Here is a 24,497-nt window from a genome sequence, read left to right as displayed (position 1 = left end):
CCTCTTTAAAAAATAAACTTTTTCACCCAATCTATCCTACTCCACATATGTTAAGTCAATAATTAAATACTACCTGTATTTAGATTATTTGCAACGATTAAGTATTTTTTACACACATTTTATTTTAAATCATTGAATATAATATAAAACGGAGATTGTATAAAGAAATACGATCACAAAAAATGGGTTTTCACGAAAATGGAGATAGTATATAGAAATTCGATCACCTAACTTTAGTATCTTCCCTTCTAAAAAAAAAAAAAAAATCTAGAAAATCTATTTTCTCATTATCTTATTATTACTGAAACAAAATCGTGAAACAGAATGCAGTAAACAAGCAGGGGAGAAACGTTATTTTAAGAGACTAAAATCAAATAGTGCATTTGTCATTTATAGCCTCACTAGAGTCGATAGAATTATAGAAAGCCATGATGTACTTCACTTTGTAGCTTTCTTATAGACTTATAGTAGATGTCAACTGGTAAATTTCACACTAAATCCGGTCTACATTACAAACTCTTGTAGGTCTCTCCATACCTAACTAAAACATTATGATACTAATTATAACAATTATAAAGATTTTCTTAAAAATAATCACAATAACCACTATGATGGTTGTTTTTGTTGCTTCATGATTGCACTTTTACTAATTCGGATAGGAAGTTGTTATTTCCAAGCTTTACGCCAATGGAAGCCGAATCGAAAATTTCTGTCTATGTGTATCAGGAATTAGGATTAAAGAGTGGGAAAAAAAAAATATTACAGGAAAGACAAAATTTGAATCAAGGTTAAGCACCACAACATTTTCTATATTTTCTAATGTTTACAAAAACTTTGCAGGATTAGCATCCTAACTCTATAAGGTTGAAGCAGCACTAGCATGAAGAGCAACTAGTGAAGCATAAGCACCTTCAGGTATTTTCATGAGTTCATCATGTTTACCCTTTTCAGCAATCACCCCATTCTTGACTACAGCTATTATATCAGCATTCTTGACTGTGACTAACCGATGAGCGACAACTACAGTTGTCCGATGCACCATCACACTATCTAAAGCATCTTGCACGATGCGTTCAGACTCAGCGTCCAGAGCACTAGTGGCTTCATCAAGCAACAGAATCTTAGGATTCTTTAGAATCGCCCGTGCAATGGCTATCCTTTGTTTCTGGCCCCCTGACAACTGCACCCCTCGTTCTCCCACTGAGGTGTCATAGCCTTGTGGCAATCCTGAGATGAAGTTGTGTGCATTGGCAGCTTTTGCAGCTTCGATGATCTCATTCTCGTTGGCACCTCCTTCCTTTCCGTATGCTATGTTGGCACGGATGCTCTCATTGAAGAGTATTGGCTCTTGGCTCACTAACCCCATCTGTTGTCTTAGCCAACTTAATTTGAACTTCTGAATCTCTACCCCGTCTAGGAACACTTGACCTTTGTCTGGTTCATAGAACCTCTCAATCATGCTGATCACTGTCGATTTCCCACTTCCACTTTCTCCCACAAGTGCAACAGTCTACATGATGTCAACAATGAATAAGATGTAAATATGATGTTAAATCACCCTTAATTTATACTACCACTTCTTAACTTTTTTTATTAATTTTTCCCTAGAAGATGAACAAAAGAACATTGTTTCTTTCTAAAAACTCAGCAGCCATCTATAAGGGCATTTATATCTTATCAGGAGATGTTTAAAGCTAAAGTTCAAGCATGCATGATTCGTGGACTGTTACTTTATACAAATAGGGCATTTTACAAGTTCTGTTTTTTTTTTTCCAATGCTTGCTGACTGTGATGACTGTTCTGAGTTCATCACAGGGCTGTTTTTGGTATCTTGGGTACTGGGTTGCTTTGAGATATTGGAAATTATTATGGAGGTGCTTGTTTATTGAGGTTGTGATGATCAATGAAAATTCATCCTTTACAGTTAGGAACTAGGAAAGACTAAGAATTTGACTTTGTGTAATAAATAATACCTTTGTAGATGGAATAAACAAACTCAAGTCACTGAATATTTGGATATCTGGCCGAGTTGGATATCTGAAGCTAACATGACTGAACTCGATATCACCCTTGACAGTTTCTTGTGTTATCCCAGCTTCACTGCTTGAGTCGATGCTAGGCTTACTATCAATAATCTTGAAGATCGAGACAGCAGAGTCCTTGGCTTTGTTCCTGTCCATAGCCATACTGCTGCTTTGGGATAAACCTACCGCTGAGATTGTTAATGCAAAGAAAACCTGCAACAAAAAACTGCCTATCAGACCCAAAGCTCACCAAAGCAATACAGTAACAGATAACAAGGGTGATGTGATGACAGGAAAACTATTATTGTTATTTTACCTTGAACACTTCTGCAAATGTAGCTTTACCGTGATGAATAAGGATTGCCCCGATGTAAAAGCAGAAGGCATTTGTGCAATAAAGGGCAAGGAAAGAGAAACCAAATCCTAAACCACTAATGAGCCCTAGACGAACACCATGTTTTACAGGAGCCTCACATTTCTTCTCATACAAATCCATCACCTTTTTCTCTGCACAGAAGGATGCAACTGTTCTGATGCTCCCAACAGCATCATTTGCAACCTGGCTTGCGTCTTCATACATTATCTACAATAATACATGAAATTTAAGCTTTCTTAGATTGAAACTCACATTTTAAAGGATAAAAAAAAAAAAGTTTTTTTTTTTGTGGGGGGGGGGGGGGGTGTTAAATTGCAAAGAAACTAACCTTAGCATCAGCACTAAATCCTTTCATGAATTTTGCTTGAAGGTACCCCTGAAAAAACATAAGGGGTGCCACAGCTAAAATAATGAGAGCTAGAATCCAATTAGCTGTGAAAGCAATTACTAGACCAGCAACCACTGTTGCTATGTTCTGCATAACTAAGGCCAACTGATCCCCTACAAGGCTCCTAACATTCGCTGCATCTGTTGCCAACCTTGCGCCCAGTGCTCCACTAATCATAAAAAAAAAGGTCCAGAAATGAGATACTTCAATATAACAAATGTAATCAAACTAGTAGAGATAGAATAAACAAACCTCGAATTTGCAGGATCATCAAACCATTTAATTTCTTGGTGAACAACCTTTTCAAAGGTCATGAAACGGATCCTTCTAATCAATTTACCTCCTGCAATCGCGAAACATAAATTCTGAAAAGGTATTGCTATAAAACTAGCAACACCTAATGACATGTAAATAAGTGCCCATTTTTTTGAATCCTTGCGAAGCAAATGTGCTGATTCATAGAATATTTTGATGACTGAGGAGATAAGGTATCCAAACATAGGAAAGATAATCCCATGCACTGAAGCAGCAAGGCTTCCAAGAAGCAAAATTGGAATTTCTGGCTTATTTAAGTAAGCCAAACGTCTCATAGAAACACTCCTACTCTTCTCCCTTTTTGCTTCTTCATCAGGTTTTTTTGTTTTCTCGTAGTCATTACCATCACCGTAACGATCCCCTTCGTTAGTCTCTTGAATATTTACAGGACCAGGGACACTAAAGCTGATGGAAATGGAATGCCTTCCACTGGAGGAACCTCTACTTCTTGATCTCCTTATAGAATATCTTTGACTTGCTGATCTACTCATTGTCCTTTCAAGATTTTGATTCATATCTAGACTACTAGGATCCATAAGGGAAGCTTCTTGTTCTCTGGCCCCTTCTTGAAGTCTCACGAGTTGCGAGTACCCCCCTTCAGGGTCTTTGATCAACTCCTCATGGGAACCTGAATTAAAATATAGTTGGAAAATTCAGTGTCTTTTCAATTAAACTATTTTAGGATGATTTTAAATAAATGCATAGCCTTCATGAGGTAAAACTTTAATTAGGAAAACAGAATCCAAAATTTGTTTATTAGTAGCTTAACGAAACTATACACAAGTAACAAGGGCATTTGGTGTGTTACCTTTCTCAATGATTTTCCCTTGATGAACGACTGCTATCGTGTCAGCATTCTTGATGGTAGTCAATCGATGTGCAACAATGACAGTAGTTCTATTTGACATAATTCTGTCAAGTGCATCTTGTACAATGCGTTCAGATTCAGCATCAAGGGCACTAGTAGCCTCATCTAGGAGGAGAATTCTCGGGTTTTTCAGAATAGCTCGTGCAATGGCTATTCTTTGCTTCTGACCACCAGAAAGTTGGGTTCCTCTCTCCCCAACCATAGTGTCCAAACCCTGCAAATAATGAATAAAATATCCACTTAAGTACCTTCTTTGGCTTGTTATAAAGCATTCTCTCTTACCTATGCATGCCAGCATAAAGTGAAAATCCTAATTGTTTCTTTAGCTCATCTACGAATTCAGACTTGGAGATACTTCTGTTTAAATGTTCTAGAAAATGAAATATCCATTCAGTGAACATTCTCTTAAAGGGGTTACCTTTGGAAGCTTATCAATAAATTTGGCAGCATTAGCAAGCTCAATAGCAGTCCTAATTTCAGCATCAGTGGCACCTTCCTTCCCATATGCTATGTTTTCTCTTAAAGTAGTAGTAAAGAGAACAGGCTCCTGACTCACTAATCCAATCTTCTGTCTAATCCAAGCTAACTGAAGTTGCTTCAAATTAACACCATCAATGAGAACCTCACCCGAATCAGGATCATAGAATCTCTCGATGAGGCTAACGACTGTAGATTTTCCACTCCCACTTTGTCCTACTAGAGCGACAGTTGTTCCACTGGAAATATGCAAGCTGAATCCGGAAAAAATCAACACATCAGGCCTTGCAGGGTACCGAAAAGTAACATTTTTTAGCTCAATATCACCCCTGATATCTTCCAATACAATGCCTTCAGTGCTTGAGGCATCTATTTTTGGTGACCTATGTATTGCCTCAAACATCTTGTATGCTGCTGCTTGTCCAGCTGCAAATGCATTCAGACACGGAGATGTCTGTCCTAATGACCTGTTTAAGATTTAAACATGCTTTTAAGTACTTAAAAATTAATTTAAAGAAAAAAAAGACAAACAATTCTATTATTTGGTTTGATTGCAAAATTAAAGGAATAAAAGAATGTTAAAAATTCACTGCATTTCTATTTTTTTTTTTAATAATCATTTTCCTTGAGAAAGAAGAGACTCAAGAGAAAAGGGTAAACTTACATTCCACCAGTCATCATGGCCATAATTACATTGAGGACTTGTCCACCATTGTAATTTTTTTCTATGATAAGTTTCCCTCCATACCAGACAGCAAGAGCATATGTACACAATATTATGAAAATTAAGGCACCAAGCCCTAATCCTGAGGCTAACCCTTGTTTGACAGCAGCTTTATACGCAATTATAAGCTTGTTATCATATTTTTTTATTGCATCTTTTTCTCCTGTAAACGATGCAACCTAATCATATACATCAAAGACAGCATATCAGAAAATAAAATCATTAGTAAACACAAGAAGCAACTGCATTAATCTTAACAAAGAAACTTACTGTTCTGATAGCACCAACAGTCTGCTCAACAACATTTCCAGCCTCAGCGTAGGCCATTTGGGCTCGACTTGACATTTTCATCATCAACATTGCCATGGTAGCACCAGAAATAACCAGGGCCGGGATGCATGCTAGCAAAACTAAGGCTAAAAGCCAACCTTTTATAAAGGCAATGGCAAACCCTCCAACAAATGTTGCCATTAACTGTATAAACTTGCCAACTTTCTCTCCCATGGCATCCTGAATGAGCACAGTATCCCCTGACATCCTACTGATGACTTCTCCTGTAGTTGTTTCAGTATCAAAGAAGGCTATATCCTGCCTTAGAATCGTCTTCAAGTACAGGCCTCGAATTTTTGCTGCTTGCCTTTCTCCAGTTACTATCCAGCATGTTACCTCTATTGTCAAAGCAACGCATAGATTTACATCAGCATCATAGAAACGAAAGAGTCATGCACACTTTATTAAGAATATACCAGTGAGCAAAATTTAAGGATGATAATTAATTGATCCCTCCACAAATTTTTTGTTGTGTTCCTGAAGTAGTATTATTGAATGAAAACTTATTTCTCAATTGCTTTTGTTCTGAATTTGTTTCAAATCTTTTAGAGATAGTTCATGTTCATGTTATCTTGTGCAGATGCTTCATTTGTTTAAGTGTTACTCCAAAGATGAACTTGTACGATTATACTTACGTAGGAAGCAAGCTATGCCAGTATATATTGCCAGGTATAAAAACCTCAAGGATACCTGCAATCACAAATCAGTAAGCTAGTAATTAGAGGACAATTATTATAATTAATTAATTCACATTATGTTGATTGTTAAAAAAACAAAACAAAACACACTGATTAGAGACACTGTCTAAATGTACATCAACTTAAAATAAAATGGGAACAAGAACAATTGTAGTACTACTTTTAAGTTGTAACCATCTCTTTAATGCACTTAATTCCATGAAATATGCTCTGTTTGGCTCATTCAAAATGATTAACCATACTCATTCTTTTCTTTATATAGACCAATGATGGGGAGTATATTATTGTATTATAAGAATAATAAGCAGCAAAATTACAATTTTTTTCTTTTATGCTATAATTTTATTCTGTCCTTTTAATATATATATTCACCAAACATATGGAATAATAGTTTATATAAGAATTAGAAAAGTATACATTCTTGGTTCAAATCCACTATAAAAAGGTTATGATCAAGACCTCCTCAAATTGCATGATTTGTGTGTGCCATTCCTTATCAAGATAGGGTCCCCTAATAAATTAATACAATATAAAGAGAACTACACACTACCATATAGAATTTGACAAATGAAACCAAGTCACCCAATTATTAGTTTATCACTTCAAGACGTATTTACATAAAGATCACTCGAGTTGTAAATAGTAATCTCATTTATATTGAGCGAATTTGTTTGGATTGCACAACTCTCATAAGATTCCAACCAATGAGTAAACCTCGTCAAACGTTGATAAGTGGACACTTTATCCAAAAGGAATCCAAATAATTAAACCCACACCCCCCATAAGATTGGAGAAAGAAGAGAATCAAACCTCAACTTGACCTCTTATTGTCGAAATATGAGAACTCTATTGTTAACCCCTTAATCAATTCTCGACTCTAGCTATAAATCAATTTTTTTCAAGTTATATAAAGACACTATCTAAACTAAATTGTCAATTAGAAAAGTAGTACATATGATTATACAAATAATAATAATAATAAAGTAAAAAAAGGGTCAAAAGAGGTGAGCCTAATAATGATGAACTAGAGCACGGCAAATAGTAGTAATTCAAACGCACCATCCATCTTGTACGATCCACACTATAACAACATATGCCCCTTTAACATATGTCGGCCACTCAATGTGAAAACCTTAGTTTCTTATATAACAAGAATTAAAAGTACCAACATAAACTTTCTGATTGGTTGATAAGATAAGAAAATTCCAAAAACATATAAAAAACAAAGTAAAAAGGAAAAATCTCAACTTGTCAATCAGTTCGTCACTAATTTTGCTACACCCTGGAAGAATCTTGTCACTTTCAGTATATAAGTGGTTTTTTGCTAGTTAATGAACTGTCTTTTTTCATATTTTTGCTCAATTTTGTTCATGATTGGTTTTTCATCTCCTTATTCACACAAGAATTAATTGACCTTTTACATAACAAATATGGATAAGGTGTTGCAAAGGGCAATGTTAGAGAAATCAAATATAATACAATACCTACAAAATATTATCAGTAAATCAAGTTTAGTTTATAATAACGGAATTGAATCATGTAAAGACATATCCTCGGCCCCTTTACAAAAACTAAATCGAGTGGTTTGTCTTAGAAGGATTCTTCAAGTATTTGCTTTCACCATGTATTATACAGGGTAAGTCATATTGATTATTAATATTGTATTTATCTTTTTGAATTGGAAAAAAATATAGTAAAAAGAAAATTTTGGTCATTAGACATGATGTTAAATGAGCTAGTTTAGGCTTTCTCTTTGTTTGTTTCATGCCTTCTCTTTGTTTGTTTCATGCCCTATATACTATATCATCTTAAAAATAAATAGTTGACCGTTAAATTTTTTAAAAAAATTCATTAATGAATATGATCTCCTTTGTTGACCCAAAATACATTTATACGTTGTAAAAAAAATATATATATATACATTTATATATTTTTATATAAGACTTTTTGGGCAAAAAAATCATCCACGTAACTAATAATAACAACAATAATAATAATGTTTCAAAAATTCATGTTACATGTTTTGTTTGGATATTTATAATATAAAACTTTTTTTAAAAGAAAGTATTTCTTGGACCCTAAGTTTAACCCTACAATTGACTATTATTCCCCACGTTCAGACTCTACATGACATACAAACCCAAGTCAGATTTGGATTTTTATTCGTCAAAAATACTAAAAAAGGTAAGGTGGGGAACAAATGGTCGTGTGGCTTTTCTGTTGTTGATCTTAATAGACGTTACAAGTTTACAATAGATCCATTCCCTTTATCCCAACGCATAGACTATGCACACGAATTCGACCTCATGCTCTCACATATAAAGTCGACATCATGTTCTCGCGTGTAAAATCTGATGTACACATTTATCTCATTTGATTTAACTTATTTTCTTTATATAAAAGTAATGTACTAGTATTGATGATTATATTAACATAATCTTTCCTTGGAAGCAAAGTCGTGTATATGTGCTGAATCCAATTGTCATTTTATGAGCAAAATTTCTATGCAACTTCATGTTATGAAGTTGCCACCAAACAAGACATCATTTCCAAGCTAAGTTTGGAATTTAATATTTAAAGTCCTTTTAATATAGTTAATAGAATAGGCAAAACAAATACTCAAAATTTCTAATACTTGGCAAGTCTTTATTGGCAATTAAATTAAAATAGTTATCAACATCTCATTGACATACAAACCTCATTATCAAACTAGTTTATACCTATGCTGTGCATCGATTACTTTGTTTTTTTTAAATCTATACATTTTGGTTATTCTTTTCCAATTTTTATCTTGACAGGTCATATTGATAATTCAAATAATTTTATATGTTGAGAGATTAAGGGCCTGTTATGATTGACTGAATTAAACTGAACTTATTGAAGCTGAACTGAACTGAATATTTAATGATAGAAGGAAATTAAAAATTGAAGTGAACTGAAAATAATCTGAAGAAAACAGACCCTAAAGCTTTGAATGCCTCCCGTTTATAGATAATTCATACGGTTGAATTTCGAAAATTCTCCTTAAGTTCCAATCCTAATTAACCTAATTGTAATCAATTTAATTTAATAAAAAATGTGACTCAATAGCCAATAGCCTCCTAAGAGTCCTAAGCTTGCTACTAACCCATATAAAGACGTACCTAGTCATGATGTGAATAACATGTGCATATTCAACAAATATAACTCCATAATGGATTAATGGTAATATGATTAATTCAACTTCGTATACGTAATTGAATCAAAACACCCAAAAACATTCTCAAATCGAAACCCAATGTTCTACATTAGAATTAAGTAAAAGTAGAACAAATATAAAAGGAAATCATGTCATAAATATAGTTTAAGTATTGAAATAAGGAATGAATTATGTTTAATAATCTCTTAAACTTGTTGAAAGATGGGGTCGGAAAAAATTGTTATATACACTTGGGTACATGGTGTACCGGTTGTTGCTTATTTAATCATCAAATGCAAAAATTACCCCGGAGTGTATATAGCCTCCCATTAATCCAACATTTATTTCATATTCAAAAAATACAATTAAACCATTCAATTCCTAAAGTTTTCCTTAAGTTTGTTTTCTAAAAAATACACATAATTGATATCCTAATAGATTTGATTTGGAATCTAATTCAAAATTTTGACTCAATAACCTCCTAACTTTTGATAAGACTTTTTCATAGTTAGTTACGCAACTTTGAGGTGATATGTATGATCATTGTGTACGTATATCTAACAATATTAACAAATTCTTCGTATATCTCCCAAGTCCATATGATTAACCAATCTCATATAAACCACTCGAATAATACCGGGAAATTATGCCGGGAAAAATGAATTAAAGAATTAGAACAAGGAATGAATGACCTTAAATTATGAATATGTTTAATTAATTAATCTATCTAATCAGGGTTAGATTTTCTGTTAATTTTGTGATTGCACCAAAATAAATTATATTATATTCATCATAAACAAAATTTGTTCACGTCATCATATCCATGAACATGTACCCCGGAAAGTTACTCAAAATTACCCCATACGAAAGAAAAAACAATCACAACCGTTATGAACGCGACAATCCTAATCGTGATGGACTAACAATACTAGTGATACTAAGTTAACATGGATTAAGAACAAATATTGTTCATCACTCAAATAAAATTTTGCCCAAAACCCACTTTATTTTTCATCCGGTCATCCAAAAATAAAAATCATAATAATAACCCATATGAACTCGACAACTCGTGAAAAACAGAATCAAAAGAAAAGAGGAATAGAATTACCTTAGAAACTTCATGAACAACATGTTCGGCATCGGTGCTACCAAAAGAATTTATAATCTGACCCAAAATAAGAGTCATCAATGGCTGCGCAATTCCATTAGCAATGGCAGAAATACTTCCAACAATCATCAATATTATATCCCATTTATCAGCAAAACTAAACAATTTATAGAATGCAACTTTTTGCTCAACTTCTCTGTTATTACCATTACTACTATTTCTAGTTCGTTCTTCATCTCCCATATTTCTCTGTATTTTCTCTCTCTGAAATTTCTAATTTTATTTTTCTTGCGGGAGAATTAATATGATGCAAAATCAGTGAAGTAGGGTTTTAATAATAGAAAAAAAAGGGTTGAGGTGATGGAGAAGGATTAAAGGGGATGATATTATGATAACTGTGTATTTTTGGGATCGGAAAATGAGACCGTCTGATACAAGAATTTATTTCGGGTTTTGGGTTTTTGTGATGTTGGAGTAGCGTTTATATGTTGGGAATGTGGTATATAATTTCTTTGAGTTGAATACAACACAACGACCTGTGAGAAGTAATCGGAGAGAGAGGCAACAGAATGTGTGCTGTGTAAAAATCAGCTGAAATTGCCTATAAGTATGGTATTAATTAAAAGAGAATAAGGCAAAAGATAAAGAAAATCACGCATATCTGGCTTTCTTTTTTATCCAACTCATTTTTATTGTTAAAGAATTGTATTATTATTTTGCCCTTCTAGAAGATTTTTTATAAATAATAGGGAGTATTAAATTAGATACAAGATTTCTCAAAAAAAATAAAAGAAAAAAAAATAGATAGAAGTAAATCATATAGGATATATTTTGGATTTTGGGGAGAGGTATATTTGGTATTATGGTGTATAAAAGATACTCTTATGTTGGATTTTAGTCTATTCAAAAAAAAAATGTTGGATTTTAGTAATATACTAGATGAAGCCCGTGCGAAGCACGGTTTGTTGAATTTTTTAAAATAATATTTTTACATATATATTTATGTGCTAAAAATTGTTAAATATTTAGATAAAATTCCTCATATTAAAAGATAATATTTTATATTTAATTAATTTAAACCGGATAATCTCATTCGCAAATTTTGCTTACGTGTCAGTTAAATTATTTAATTCTAAAAGAAATTAATAATCTCGTATTTAATTAGATACCACTAAAATTTATTATCCTACGTGGCGCGCTGAAAAAATTAAATCCTACGTGGCTCTCTAAAAACTTGGGAAAAAACTCCCCTTTATATATATATATTAGATTATTATTTCTGTTTGCGATTTGATAAAAAGTGTAATGTTATGGTTTACATAAGGAGTAGGGTTTGACCACAACAAAATTGGTCACAGTTCAATCTAGTCTAAGGAGCCAAGGAGGGAAAGTTAATAAAGAAATCCCCACATCAAATTTGTCACAGTTCATTCACGAAACCATCTCGCAACACTAACTTTTGCTTGGTAACATTACTAACATGTAACATAGTTGTGTAATTGTGTTTATTGTAGGGGTGAAAGTAATTCGGGTTAAAACCGAACCAAATCGAAAATCTAATCGAATTAGTAATTCGGTTTGATTTTTTTTGAATTCGAATTGGATCGGATTGGAAAAATTAAAAAAATATGGATTATGAATTGGATTCGGTTTGGGGTTTAAAAAAATCGAAAACCGAATTACAAACCGAATTTTGACCAAATACTTTAAGCCTATTTTCTTTTTCAAAGTATCCAACCACTTTCCCCTTTCATATATAAACTTTTTTTTTTTGACAGATTCATATATAAACTTTACAAAAGAACCTAATTCTCAATTCTCCTTTCTCAATATTTTACTCTCTCACAAAAGGATGTAGTTAACAATCAAGAAATGGTTGTAAGAATTTTCAGGGTGAAGTTCGAGTTTCGGATTTGAATGTTGCAATAGAAGGGAACAAATTTCGGTTTGGATTGGATATTTGAAAAACTAAATTAATTCGGTTTGGATTGGATTGGATTGAATCTTAATTCGGTTTGGATTCGGATTGATATTTCCGAAACCGAATTAATTCGGATTGGATTCGGTTTTTGTTATAATCCAAACCACAAACCGAACTTTCACCCCTAGTTATTGTTAGAATGAAACATCTCAATATATTGGTAGCATTTGATTAACTTTTCTTAAACATTAAAAATAGTAGGTAGGCCTTTTATATACACCCGGGTACTCATCTATTAACTACTACTAAAACAAAACATTGCTGACATCATCAACCTTTAAACTATCCTTCGTGTCATCCACGCATTAAAAACTTTCCCTCCAATTCTATGTGTGATGTCATCAATCACTCATGATTTTTTATTTTATTTTTTTTATTATTCATACTTAATTTTTATCTACACTTATAAGTGTATATAGAATTTAATAAATCAAGTTTCTCTCCTAAATTATACTCGTATTGCACATACCTAAGTTGTTTGATATTTGAACGTGGTTTCAATTTTTATTTCCTTCAAAGTAAATTATTTTTATATCTAATTATAATCTTCAAACACAATGTTTAGTAATGCAACTGAACATAATTTTTTTTTTTAAAAAAGATTATTTTTAATCGGGGATAACCTAGTTTGATTATTTATTTATTTATTACTTATCTTAAGACTTTAAAATGAGTATAAATATATTAAATGAGTAGGAAGTACCCTTTGATGAGCTTTGCACCCTAGTATAAATAAAAAATTTCAAAATATTAGCATCCTAAAGGTAGCAAGTAGCGTTTTTGATTATTTATTTTTTTATATTATTTTTAAAACAATACATATGGATTTTAATGTATTCTAGTACTAGATTAATACTTGTGATGCACGATTTAAGAAATTTTTATTAACATTATATTATTAATTAATTGATTGCTTTTGCAACAAATCATATACGGAGTAAAAGAGTACTTTTAGGAAGAAAAAGGTCATTAATGCGTATTTAGTATTTGATACTTTTATTTTTATTTTATTTTTTAAAATAATCTTTCTAATATTTGAATTTATTTGTTGGAAAGATAAAAAAAAATGGAAAAAAAGATGATTGAAAAAAACTGATGATGTCATACTCAATTTTGGAGGGAAATTTTTAATTAAAAAATTATATGTGTACAAAGATGATGTAAGCGGTTTTAACTTTAGTAACATTCATAGATTTCAGCTGCTAATTTTGCCAAACATTCATACTACCAATTGTTTATTTTGACATTTAACATCTATCTATTAATAAATTGATAATTGTCAATTATTACTACTTTAAGGGTCTGTTCTCATATGATTATTTTCATTTTAGTTCAGTTCAGTTAAGCTCTAATAAGTTCAGTTCAGTTTAGTTCAGCTCCTAATTTCCTTCTCGTATAAAATATTCATTTCTGTTCAGTTCATTTCAGATCTAATACGTTCAGTTCAGCTCAGTTCAATTTAGCTGAGTTTAGCCAATGAGAACATGCCCTAAATTACCTACTCCTCAACCTCAAAAAACTTACTTCTATTTCCAATTTGTTGAATAGGGCTTTAAAAGGAGTTAAGGTAACAATTAGGGATTAATTTTTTTTATTATTATTTTTTTATCTTTTGGACCTGGACCTTAAATTTTTTCTTTCACCTTTTGGGACCTAAGAAAGAATTAAAATTTTAATTAAATAATTTAACGGAAATTTTGTGTAGAATTACCCTAAAGATAGGGTTATTTGTGAACAACTACCCATTTTTTTTTTTATAATTTGTTTAAATTTACCCGCAAAGTTTGAAAACATTTGAGTAGCACTACCCAATAACGTTTTTCGTCCAATTAAAACGTTATTTTGGTCCAATTTTTCACTTTCCTCAATTACAATGGTCAATTAATGCTAAAACAAGCAAAAACCCCAATTCAATTAAACCCTAAAACCTTAGAAATCAAAATCCCCAAATAATATTAAACTCGTGACCCCTAAAGTGAATTATAATTAAAGGTAAATAAAAACTTTTAAACAAATTAGGAGAGTTAATTATGGCTACAGTGAAAAAAAAATGGGCTCTGGTAACGTTTTAATTGGATAGAAAATGTTACTGGGTAGTGCTCTCACATATTCTTAGGTGTCACTGCTCAAAACGCAGGAGAAACTACGTGAAACGCAGCCCGCCTGTTTAGTGTTCTCTAATGTTTCTTCCCACTCAAGTTTCTTAGTTTCCTTTTTAAAATAATTTGGTTTTTCTTTTCCAATTCTCTCTCTTCTCCTATATTTCCTAATTCTCATCAAAGTTTTCCATAAAAATTTTCATTACTATAGTTTGTTCTCTGTTTTTTTCTGGAAAAATTATTCTATCTTTTTTCTCCTTCTTTAATTTCTTTTTCCTCTGTTTTTTCTGGAAAAATTATCCTCTGTTTTTGCGATTGCATCTGTTTCAATTGGATAAATATGGAATAGGTTGTTCTCAATGAAGAAATCGTCAATGCAGGTAAGTTGCTTGATTTTGCGATTTGTAATTAGATTTTTTTTTTGTTAGTTTCAATTGTAATTGTTTTTTGTATGATTTTAGGTTAGCTTCGATTAGTTTTGATTGATCAGTTATTCAATTTCATCTGATTTTTGGTTATGTTCGATCAATTTGATGTATTATGTATAAATTTCGAGTTCTTATGAGCTGATTAATTTTGATTGATTAGGTTTTATATGGTTTTCTTTATTATTATGAATTGAATTTTATGTGATTTTCTGCATTTTTTCAATCAATTTTATGTATATATTTTATGCTTTATATTAATTTTATAGATTATGTCTTGATTTACTGAAATTGATCGTATAATTTTGATGAATGTGATATTTTTGATGAATCAATAATAAAATCAATTGATTTTTGTTCGTATAATTACGTCTTGATTTTGCGCTAATCTTGATTTTTGTGTGATTACTGTGATTAATTGTTGCTTATTGCGTGCTGCAATTGTTTGTTGTTATGATTTTCGTAATTTTTTATTTTTTATGAACATTGTCTCTTAACAAATGAACATCACATCTATAATTATGAAGCTATGAACATTGTTTATTGCACATTAACTTTGATTCTTAAATGATGAACATTACATTTAAAAATTATGAACTTATAAACATTGTTTATTAAATAATGAACATTGTCTATTAAATGATGATCATTGAGTCTTAAATAATGAACATTACATTTGATAATGAATATTTTATTTGTATTCATTTAGGTGTCTAATGAATATTCTTTACATATTTATTAATTTACTTATTATACATTATGAACATTCAGTGTTATTTATTTCAGATACTCCAGTTGAAACTATATACACAAAAGCTAAAGAATTTGAATTAATGAGGAAAACAGTAACTAGTGATGATGAAGCATATAATTTGTACAATGATTATGCTTTTAATATTGGTTTTAGTATAAGGAAGGGAAATATAAGAACAGTTGGTAAGACTTCTGTTTGGCGAAGTAGGGGATATGTGTGTTCATGTGCTGGTTTGAAGAATGACTCTAAGAGGCATGTGAGGAAGTTTAAGAAGTTAGATTTTCGTACAAACTGTGGCGCTTTTGTGGAGTTTATTATTGATCCAGGTGTATGGACTGTTGTGGATCATTAGATGGATCATAATCATCCTTTTATACCAATTGACAAAAGACATTTGTTAAGGTCTCAAAGAAATGTGAATAAAGAGCAATTGAAGGTCATAAGTGTAATGAAGGCAAGTGGTGTTAGGGTAACTGATTCACTAAGTCTTTTGTCCAAAGAAGTTGGTGGTTCGCCGAATCTTGGGTGTACTAGAAAGGATATATACAATGCTTTGAATACTGAAAAGGCCAATAGACTTGATGGCTCTGATTGTAATCAATTGATCAAGTATTTTGCTCAAAGGCAAGCAAAAGAAGTTGATTTCTATTATGAGTTTGAGGTAGATGAAGGAAATTCCCTTACTTGTGTTTTTTTGGAGAGATGGAAGAATGAAAAGGGATTATGAACACTTTGGTGATTTGATGGTTTTTGACACTACTTATAGAACAAACAAGTATGGCATGATATGTGCCCCTTTTGTTGGTATGAATCACCATTGTAACAATGTCATGTTTGGGATGGAATTTGTTCTAGATGAGAAAACAAGCAGTTTCATATGGTTGTTTGAGTCTTTCATGAGATCAATGGGTGGTGGGCGTCATCCGATTACTATAATGACAGACCAAGCAACTTCTATTGCAGCTGGTATAAGAGAAGTTTTCCCAAATTCTAGACATTGTTTGTGTACATGGCATCTTATGGAGAACTCAAAAACAAATATCGGTAAATTCAGAGTTTTGAAGGGGTTCACTGATCTTTTTTATTATCTGCTCAAGTACTGTGAAATTGCTGCTGAATTCGAACATTATTGGCCAAGGTACATCATTATGAACTTTCTTTATGAAACAATGAATTTATTATATTAAAACATGAACATATGTTTTAATTTAATTATCTTTAATTTTGTTGTTGCTCATTGTTATTTATATGAACATGTTTATAATTGTTTATGATCATAATTAGATATTTTATGAATTTATAGGTTTATTTTAGGAAATTTTGACAATTACCACCTTCTGTTATGTCCATTTTAGCAATTACCACCTTCTATTTTTTTTTGGAAATTACCACCTTCTATTTTCAAAAACATCAAAAGTTACCACCTTCTTGCCCTCCAACTATCACGTGACGTCATTTTGGGCTCATTATTTCCCTTCCCTCCCTATTTCCCTTACATTTCTCATTCCTATGTGGATTCTCATCTCCCCTTTCACTTTTTTCCCCCAAACCACCAGTAATTGTTCGTCAATTTTGATTTGGAGGAGTGAATTGAAGTAGTGTTTTTGATTGTTTGGGGGAAAAAAAGTGAAAGGGTGGGGGGATGAGAATCGAGTTAGGAATGAGAAATGTGAGGGAAATAGAGAGGAAAGGGAAAGAATGAGCCCAAAATGACGTCATGTGGTAGTTGGGAAGCAAGAAGGTGGTAACTTTTGATGTTTATGAAAATAGAAGGTGGTAATTTTCAAAAAAAATAAAAATAGAAGGTGGTAATTGCTAAAATGGACATAACAGAAGGTGGTAATTGTCAAAAATTCCTTTATTTTATGAATATATGTTTTTATGAGTTTGTTGGTTTAGTATGAACCTGTATACTGGTTGTTTTGTTTGTTGTTATTCTTATGAACGTCATAAACATGTTTATGAACATATATAAATATATTATGAGCATAATAATGTAATATATGAATATAATGTTTATTAAAGTGAACTTTCTTATGCTAGGATGATGAACAAGTACAATTGTAATGATAATGATTGGTTAAATCATTTGTACTCGATCAAAGAAAGATGGTGTCCAGCCTATTCTAAAGAATATTTTTTCGGAGGAGTTTTGAGTTCCCAAAGGAGTGAAACCACAAACCGTTCGGTTTCTCATGGATTGAGGAAGACGGATGGTTTGTGTGATTTTTACAAGACTTTTCTTGATGTTGTGGCTGAGTGGAGGAGTAAGGAAAGTAAGCAGGACTTTCGGTTTTTGAGAGGTAATCGTCATTTGGCGGTTGCTAATGTAAGGCCTTGTTTGGCAACTGGCTGTTGGCGGTTGGCTGTTGGCTGGTTCACTTGGCTTGTTTAACCAGCTGGAATGTTTGGCTGTTTATAATGGCTTTTGAAATTGGCTGTTTAAGCTGGTTGTTTATAAAAGTGTTTGGTAAATTAATTGTTGGTTGTTGGCTGTTTATTAGATAATTTCTGGGCCAACAAGCCAAACGGCAACAAAAAAGCCACTTAAAGCAGTTTTTTTCATTTTGACTTAAAAGCCAGCTTTTTCGCTGACTAAAAAGCCAATCACCAAACACATTTTTTGGTTGTTTGACCACTTAAAAAAGCCAAAAGCCAAAAGCTAACCAAAAAGCCATTAAAAAGTCAATTACCAAACATGGCCTAAGTCTTCTTATTCATGCTAGAGAGGTTTATACAATTTCGGTTTATATTGTCTTTGAAGATCAATTTGCAAAAGCTATTTCTTGTTCTCAAGAGAGAAAGTATGAAAATGATGAGACAATTAGTTACTTGGTATGGAGGCCTGATATTATTAGGCATGAGGTTGTTTTAAATAAATTCACTAGGGTAATCAATTGTACATGTAAGTATTGGAGTGAAATGGGTTTATTGTGTTCGCATTCCCTTCGTATTTACAACATTCATTGTGTTCAAAAGATACCCGAAGTATACATTGTTAAGAGATGGACCAAAACCGCGATGTGTAGTCATGTGGTTGATGAAGATGTTGTTCAAGAGAATGTGATTTCTTCTTCTATTTGGAGAGCTCATATGTTAAGAAAGTTTGTTCAACTTGTTACATCTTGCCAAGATCACCTTGAAGCACGAGCTGAAATTGAATATACATTTGAAATGTTAAGGGATAAGGTTGAGAGTGTTAGGGGGCCAATTGATTTTGATGAGGAAGAAGAGGTTTAAGAGGTTGAAAAGGATGCACAACCTATTCAAAATCCAAAAGTAATGAGGAAAAAGGGTGAAAGGAATGATAGGCCAAAGAGCACTATTGAAAAACCTTGTAATAAGGCCAAGGGGTGGAAGAAAAAAGTAGATAAATACAACGATGAAGTTAAAGGTACTGCTCAAAAGGTTTTTCAGGTACTTTTATGAACTTTTTGTGTATTTAAGTGAATATTTTTGTATGGGATATGAACATAACTATATTTGTGTTTTATATTGCAGGCTTTAGATGATGATGGTTATCCTTTGACTTATTCACACCCAACAACAAAAGATTCAAGTCTTAATGTCCTTCCAAAACAGATGAATGGGCAATCATCAATGGTAATTTTTAAAATACTTTCAATTATAATAGTATTCTATTATTTTTGTTTTTGAAAGAATAGTATTCTATTATTAATGTTTTATAATATTTTTAGGGTGTTCAAGGTGCAAGTAAGAAGAGAAAAGTACCAGCAAATGATGCTCAAACTTCATCAAGGGAAAATACTTACAATTCACAGGTAATCATTTATTTGAATTTTATGCTTAATTATATGAACTTTATGCTACAGAGCCTGAACATTTATTACAGCGTATTGGACAACAATCTTCAAAGAATAACACTAATACCTCAACAAATGCTTCTCAGACTTCATTCTCAAAATTAATTTACAGGGTAATGGACGACAACCCTCAAAGAAAAACAATAATACGAGTCAACCTTCTTCATCAAGTCAATTTGGATATTAAGCTAAGAAAGGAAGTTTTCATTATGAGAACATCAAATGGTATCAGGTAAATATGAACAACCTAGTTACATTTATGAACATTTGCTTTTTATTTTTGAACTTATGTGTTTTTGTAATTATTTTTTATTTTATCTCTTTTTTTTCATGCTTGCGCAATGCTACAAATGAAGGGTGTGAAGTTGGTGGATCTTCAAATGTTTCACAATATAATGAAATGTTATCCATGTTTGATAAGGCAATCAATGTTTTGATTTTTTAATAATTGACAATTTATTCAATTGCCTAAAAGTTGTAACAAAACAAATTATTACTTATTTTTATTTTATAAATGTTTTTGATTTCCAAGAATTAATTTACTGATTTTTTAAAAGAAAGATGATCAATTAGCATTATATAAGTGATCTACCATTATATAATAATGAGATAAATCTCAAATTTAAATGCAAAATATCATGCAAACTGATGTTTCAAGTCATAAAAGGAATCCACAACTATTAAAGTAAGTTGTCTTTGCAAAGTTATTAACTATAAAAAACTAAGTTGATTCTTCAATCCTTCGTCTTGCAGCCATCTTTATTCTGTATGCTTATCTATTGGTATTGCTTAGTAATATCTCAGCACAATACTTCATTCTTAGCTTTCTGATTTGATCAATCTGGAAAAACGTATGAACATAGATATTTAAAATATGAACAAACACTCTATATAAATGAACATAGTTATAAATTGAATTTTAAAAGAGTTGAAACCTTACATTATCAGCTTTCAGATCACAAACCCATTCTACTGAAGGTTCTGATGTGTATGTTTCCATATGCTTCAACAAATAAACACCACAATTCTTATGGTCCCAATTGCTCCTCCAATTCATTTTTATCAAGTTAGGCTTGAAAGCTTTTATTTCATCTAGTTCTTTTTCATTGTAATTTTGGCTTTTCAAAAACCCTATAAAAGCTTCAAGCTAATTTTGAAAATACACATTCAATAGTTAGTTATAAGGAAATGAACAATAGAAATAAATTAGTGAAATTCACAGAAAGTTCAAATTAAAAAAGATGAGTATTTAATATTTATCATTTTTATGGGACAGATACTGTATTTGTCTTTTGCTTTCATATTCATGGGAAGCTTTCTATTATCAATCATATCAACAGTGGCATTATACATATTGAAGCAAACCAAGTAGAAGTGGTTAAATGCTGACACTAGGAAAAAGAATTGTTTGACTTCTTTTATTTTTTTGATACCACTGTTTTTCATTTCAATTTGAAGTCTGGAAATGAATTTTGAAATTCTTTTTTTCATGTCACCCTCTTTCTTAACAATGTGGTTTGTGCACACTATCACCTGCATATAAATAAAAAAACATAAATAAATAAGTACCTATATATGAACTTTTAATAAAATATTAATGAACTTCTAGTTCTAATATATGAACTTTTAATAAAATATTAAAGAACATCAAATATATATGAACGTTTAATAAAATATTAATGCTCGTCAAAAAAAAAATTAATGAACTTCTAAGCTAGTTCTAATATATGAACTTACATATGGAATTATGCTGAAGTAAATGTTGTTTTTTCGACACTTGTAATTTAAAATCTGTAGCCCAAGCATCAATAATGGAATTGTCAATTTCTTCATCTGTGCCTAGTGTCTTCATTTGAGATCTCTTAATACTAGTTTCTCCATCAAAGTACATTACCTCACTTCACACGCAATAAACAAACAAAACAATCCATTTTTAAAAAATGAACAATAATAATGAACAAAACATATTATTTTATGAACAAGTAATATAATAATGAGCAACTTACTCCTTAGGACCATCATTGAATGCATAGTCAGAAATTGTTGCATTCATTGAATTCACATCCTTGAAAAAATCTTTGTATTTTACCATGAATGGTGATTTGAGACAAGCAGACAAATTGTGAATATGTCTTATAGGTCGTTTGCCAATTTCAATTTCACTACATAAAATAACATTGTTAGTTTATAAAATGTCAAAATTATGTAAATAGGTTTTTTTTTTTTTTTTTTTTATTATTCACCTTGCTGTTTTGTCCTTTGACACATTTCTGCAAAACACAGATAATAAGTAAAAGTGATCAATATGTGAATATAAATGAACAACTGTTTAATATAAATGAACATAAGCTTTTTCCATTTTTTACCCTGGATTTTTCGCTTCTCCTTTAGATCTGTCAATAGATGAACATAATATAAAACAAAATGAATATCAAACAATAATAGATATTTATAGTAAAAAAATATTTTCATAATATAATTTATAAGTTTCATAGAATATATAATAATTTTTGATGTCCAAAAAATTTACATTACTTTTTCTAGTTTGTTCATCCAAAAAATTAACATTAGTTTTCTCTTTACATTACATAGACTATCTTAGCTAGTTATTACAAAATATATATCATATTTAGGAGTCACATTACCCTGCATATTGAAATTCTGAATTCAATGGTTTGTTCAAAATGTCCTCAAATGTAGGGTCTTGAGTTTTGAACATATGATCAAATTTCGATGCTTCAATCACCGGTTGCTCCTGCTCCACACCTGCACTAATTGACCCTCCCATACCTAGCCCGAGGTTCAAATCAATGTTTTGTCCAATCTGAGTCTCCGTTGGATGAACCATTGGACTAGGAGTTTGTTCTTTGTCGATCCCTAAATTCCAAGCAGTTTGTGGATCCAATGACTCTCTTACTTTCTTCTTCCCCTTTGCCTCTTCTTTTTCTCTTGCTTTCTTTTCAGCTTGTACCTTCTCCAAATACTCCTTTTCAACCTTATCTAAAGCATTCAAGAAAGAATCTGTACCAAATAATTCTTCATCTTGACTCAAAACTGAAGGATTTGAAGGATCCTTAAATTTCTTTTGCATGTAATCTCCCACTGTTTTGTAAAGAAGATTATTTGGGAAAAGCTCTTCAGCATGATTTATCATTTCACACAGTTTTTCACAATTCCCACCCATAGTTCTGACCACATTAATAAACTCTTCCATAAATTCCTTCTACAGAAGAACATACAGAACAGACATTATGAATATAATGCCTTCAAATATGAAAATAAAATATAAAGAAATAAAAGATAATATCATTATGAAATATACGCATAAAAAAGTGAATATACAAATAAAATAAAGTGAACATAATCATGCAAAGTATGAACATATGCATAAGTTCCCTAAAGTGAATAAAAGATTTTCAGAAAGTGAACATAGGCATGAAAATATGAACATAAGCAATTCCAAATGTGAACATATGCATTTCAAAATATGAACACAATCATCGTTTTCTTTAGTGAATGTGAACATTTTAGAAAAGAAATTCCTACCATTAACCAATAGAATGCAGGTCACAAATCACTACAGAAATAGGATGCTCTTTTCCTAACTTCCTACCATTAAGATGAACAAAACCTGAAATAGACAAAGCTACAAGCTACAAGAACTTGAACAAACCAAAGAGACTTGTTTCATCATTAACATAGAAGAAAGCGAGACTGAAGATAGACCATGTCCTGCATCCATGTCCTCCGATTAGAAAAGAAGACTGAAGTTCAAAACACCAACAATACTAATGTCTACTAACATCAAACAAATAGATGGCCCCAAGTGCTTGGAAAAATGAAGATAGACCAAACAGATCAATGACTAAATCAGCCAAAGCCAAGGAAATAGGTCTGTAAAACTATACATAATTTAGACTTAATCTAACTGCATGCAGATCAAACCAGACATGAACATTATAAATGAAAATAATGAACATGCAATAATATTGATATATTTTCTAATCAAACCTTGGCCGTTGTTATATTAGTAGATTCTTCTTGTGTTGTTTTCCTTTTGATTTCAGCTCTAGGCAAAATATTACCCAATCCAACTCAATGGCTCTCCAACTTCATCCTTTCGACCTCCATATCCTTTGTCCATACAGATATGATAGGAGTTCTTGGTGGCATGATGCTTTTCTTTTGATTGCGATCAAAGTAAAACAACTGAAAAAAAATACAGAAAAAAATCGTCAATTAGCTGTAGGGAATAATTTCAAGCCTTAAATCCCACTAGCTTGAACCCCACTGTGATCATACACTAAAGTACGGTGGCGTCCAAAAGGGAAGAAGATAGAGCAAAAGAGTCGCCAACAAGTTTTTAAGGAACTTGTAAACCGTTCACGAGGTGAAGGTTACACCCCTTAACGATCCAAGAGATCGTCAACTCCATAAGGTCATGAACCAAATAAGGGTTCGGGGATGAAGGTACAAATCCAACCTAAAAGAGATTGAACCTGCCCTAATAATAGGCCTCTACTTTATTCTGATCATATTCATGTGCGCTTTTTAATTAACATGCAATCAATAGGATTAACCCTAAACCTGTTTAATCTATGTTGGTTGAATATAATGCACAAATAAACTATTATTGGCGATCACTTGAATTATAATCATATAACCCTAACAAGATTATTAATTATCTTATTAAGCATGATTGCAAATACCAAATTCCCTATAAACATGCATAAAAGGCGTGATCAAGAAATAAATATAAAATAATGTACCAAGCAACATAATAATAATAATCATGATAATAATAATAATCATATCATAATAATAATCATAATCATGTTAAAGCATAAAAGCAAGACCCTAGGTGATTAGGGGATTTTTCCCCACCAATCACCATCTGACAAGTGGACCAATCAGGTTCCGCCATGTGT

General features: G+C 31.6%; 2 protein-coding genes across 2 annotated transcripts; both read right to left on the bottom strand.

The window, feature by feature from the left end:
• Positions 1–699: 699 nt before the first annotated feature.
• On the bottom strand, positions 700–11,337 carry LOC110689971 (ABC transporter B family member 9-like). The gene is made up of 11 exons (XM_021866788.1): positions 10,487–11,337; positions 6,138–6,192; positions 5,443–5,840; positions 5,113–5,351; positions 4,390–4,915; positions 3,912–4,185; positions 3,041–3,731; positions 2,729–2,957; positions 2,341–2,607; positions 1,974–2,237; positions 700–1,510 (listed from the first exon to the last, which is right to left on the bottom strand). The coding sequence occupies exons 1-11, from the start codon at positions 10,727–10,729 to the stop codon at positions 857–859; spliced, it is 3,840 nt and encodes a 1,279-aa protein (XP_021722480.1). The 5' UTR covers positions 10,730–11,337; the 3' UTR covers positions 700–856.
• A 10,756-nt stretch (positions 11,338–22,093) lies between these two features.
• On the bottom strand, positions 22,094–23,854 carry LOC110689094. Its single transcript, XM_021865825.1, has 2 exons — positions 23,581–23,854; positions 22,094–22,792 (listed from the first exon to the last, which is right to left on the bottom strand). Exon 2 carries the CDS (start codon positions 22,781–22,783, stop codon positions 22,211–22,213), a length of 573 nt encoding a protein of 190 aa, XP_021721517.1. The 5' UTR covers positions 22,784–22,792; positions 23,581–23,854; the 3' UTR covers positions 22,094–22,210.
• Between the last annotated feature and the right edge of the window lie 643 nt (positions 23,855–24,497).

Source organism: Chenopodium quinoa, unplaced genomic scaffold (assembly GCF_001683475.1).
Source record: "Chenopodium quinoa cultivar QQ74 unplaced genomic scaffold, ASM168347v1, whole genome shotgun sequence".
NCBI classification, from domain to species: domain Eukaryota; kingdom Viridiplantae; phylum Streptophyta; class Magnoliopsida; order Caryophyllales; family Amaranthaceae; genus Chenopodium; species Chenopodium quinoa.
The sequence above is the reverse complement of the archived record's forward strand: the minus strand, read 5'-3'. Positions and strand labels throughout refer to the sequence as shown.

Excerpts from the sequence above, each read along its gene's own strand:
- LOC110689971 (XM_021866788.1), bottom strand. The coding sequence starts at position 10,729 with ATGGGAGATGAAGAACGAACTAGAAATAGTAGTAATGGTAATAACAGA. Across the intron at positions 4,916-5,112 it reads GCCATGATGACTGGTGGAAT|GTCATTAGGACAGACATCTC; the intron begins GTAAGTTTACCC and ends AATCTTAAACAG. Across the intron at positions 3,732-3,911 it reads AGGGAAAATCATTGAGAAAG|GTTCCCATGAGGAGTTGATC; the intron begins GTAACACACCAA and ends ATTTTAATTCAG.
- LOC110689094 (XM_021865825.1), bottom strand. The coding sequence starts at position 22,783 with ATGGAAGAGTTTATTAATGTGGTCAGAACTATGGGTGGGAATTGTGAA.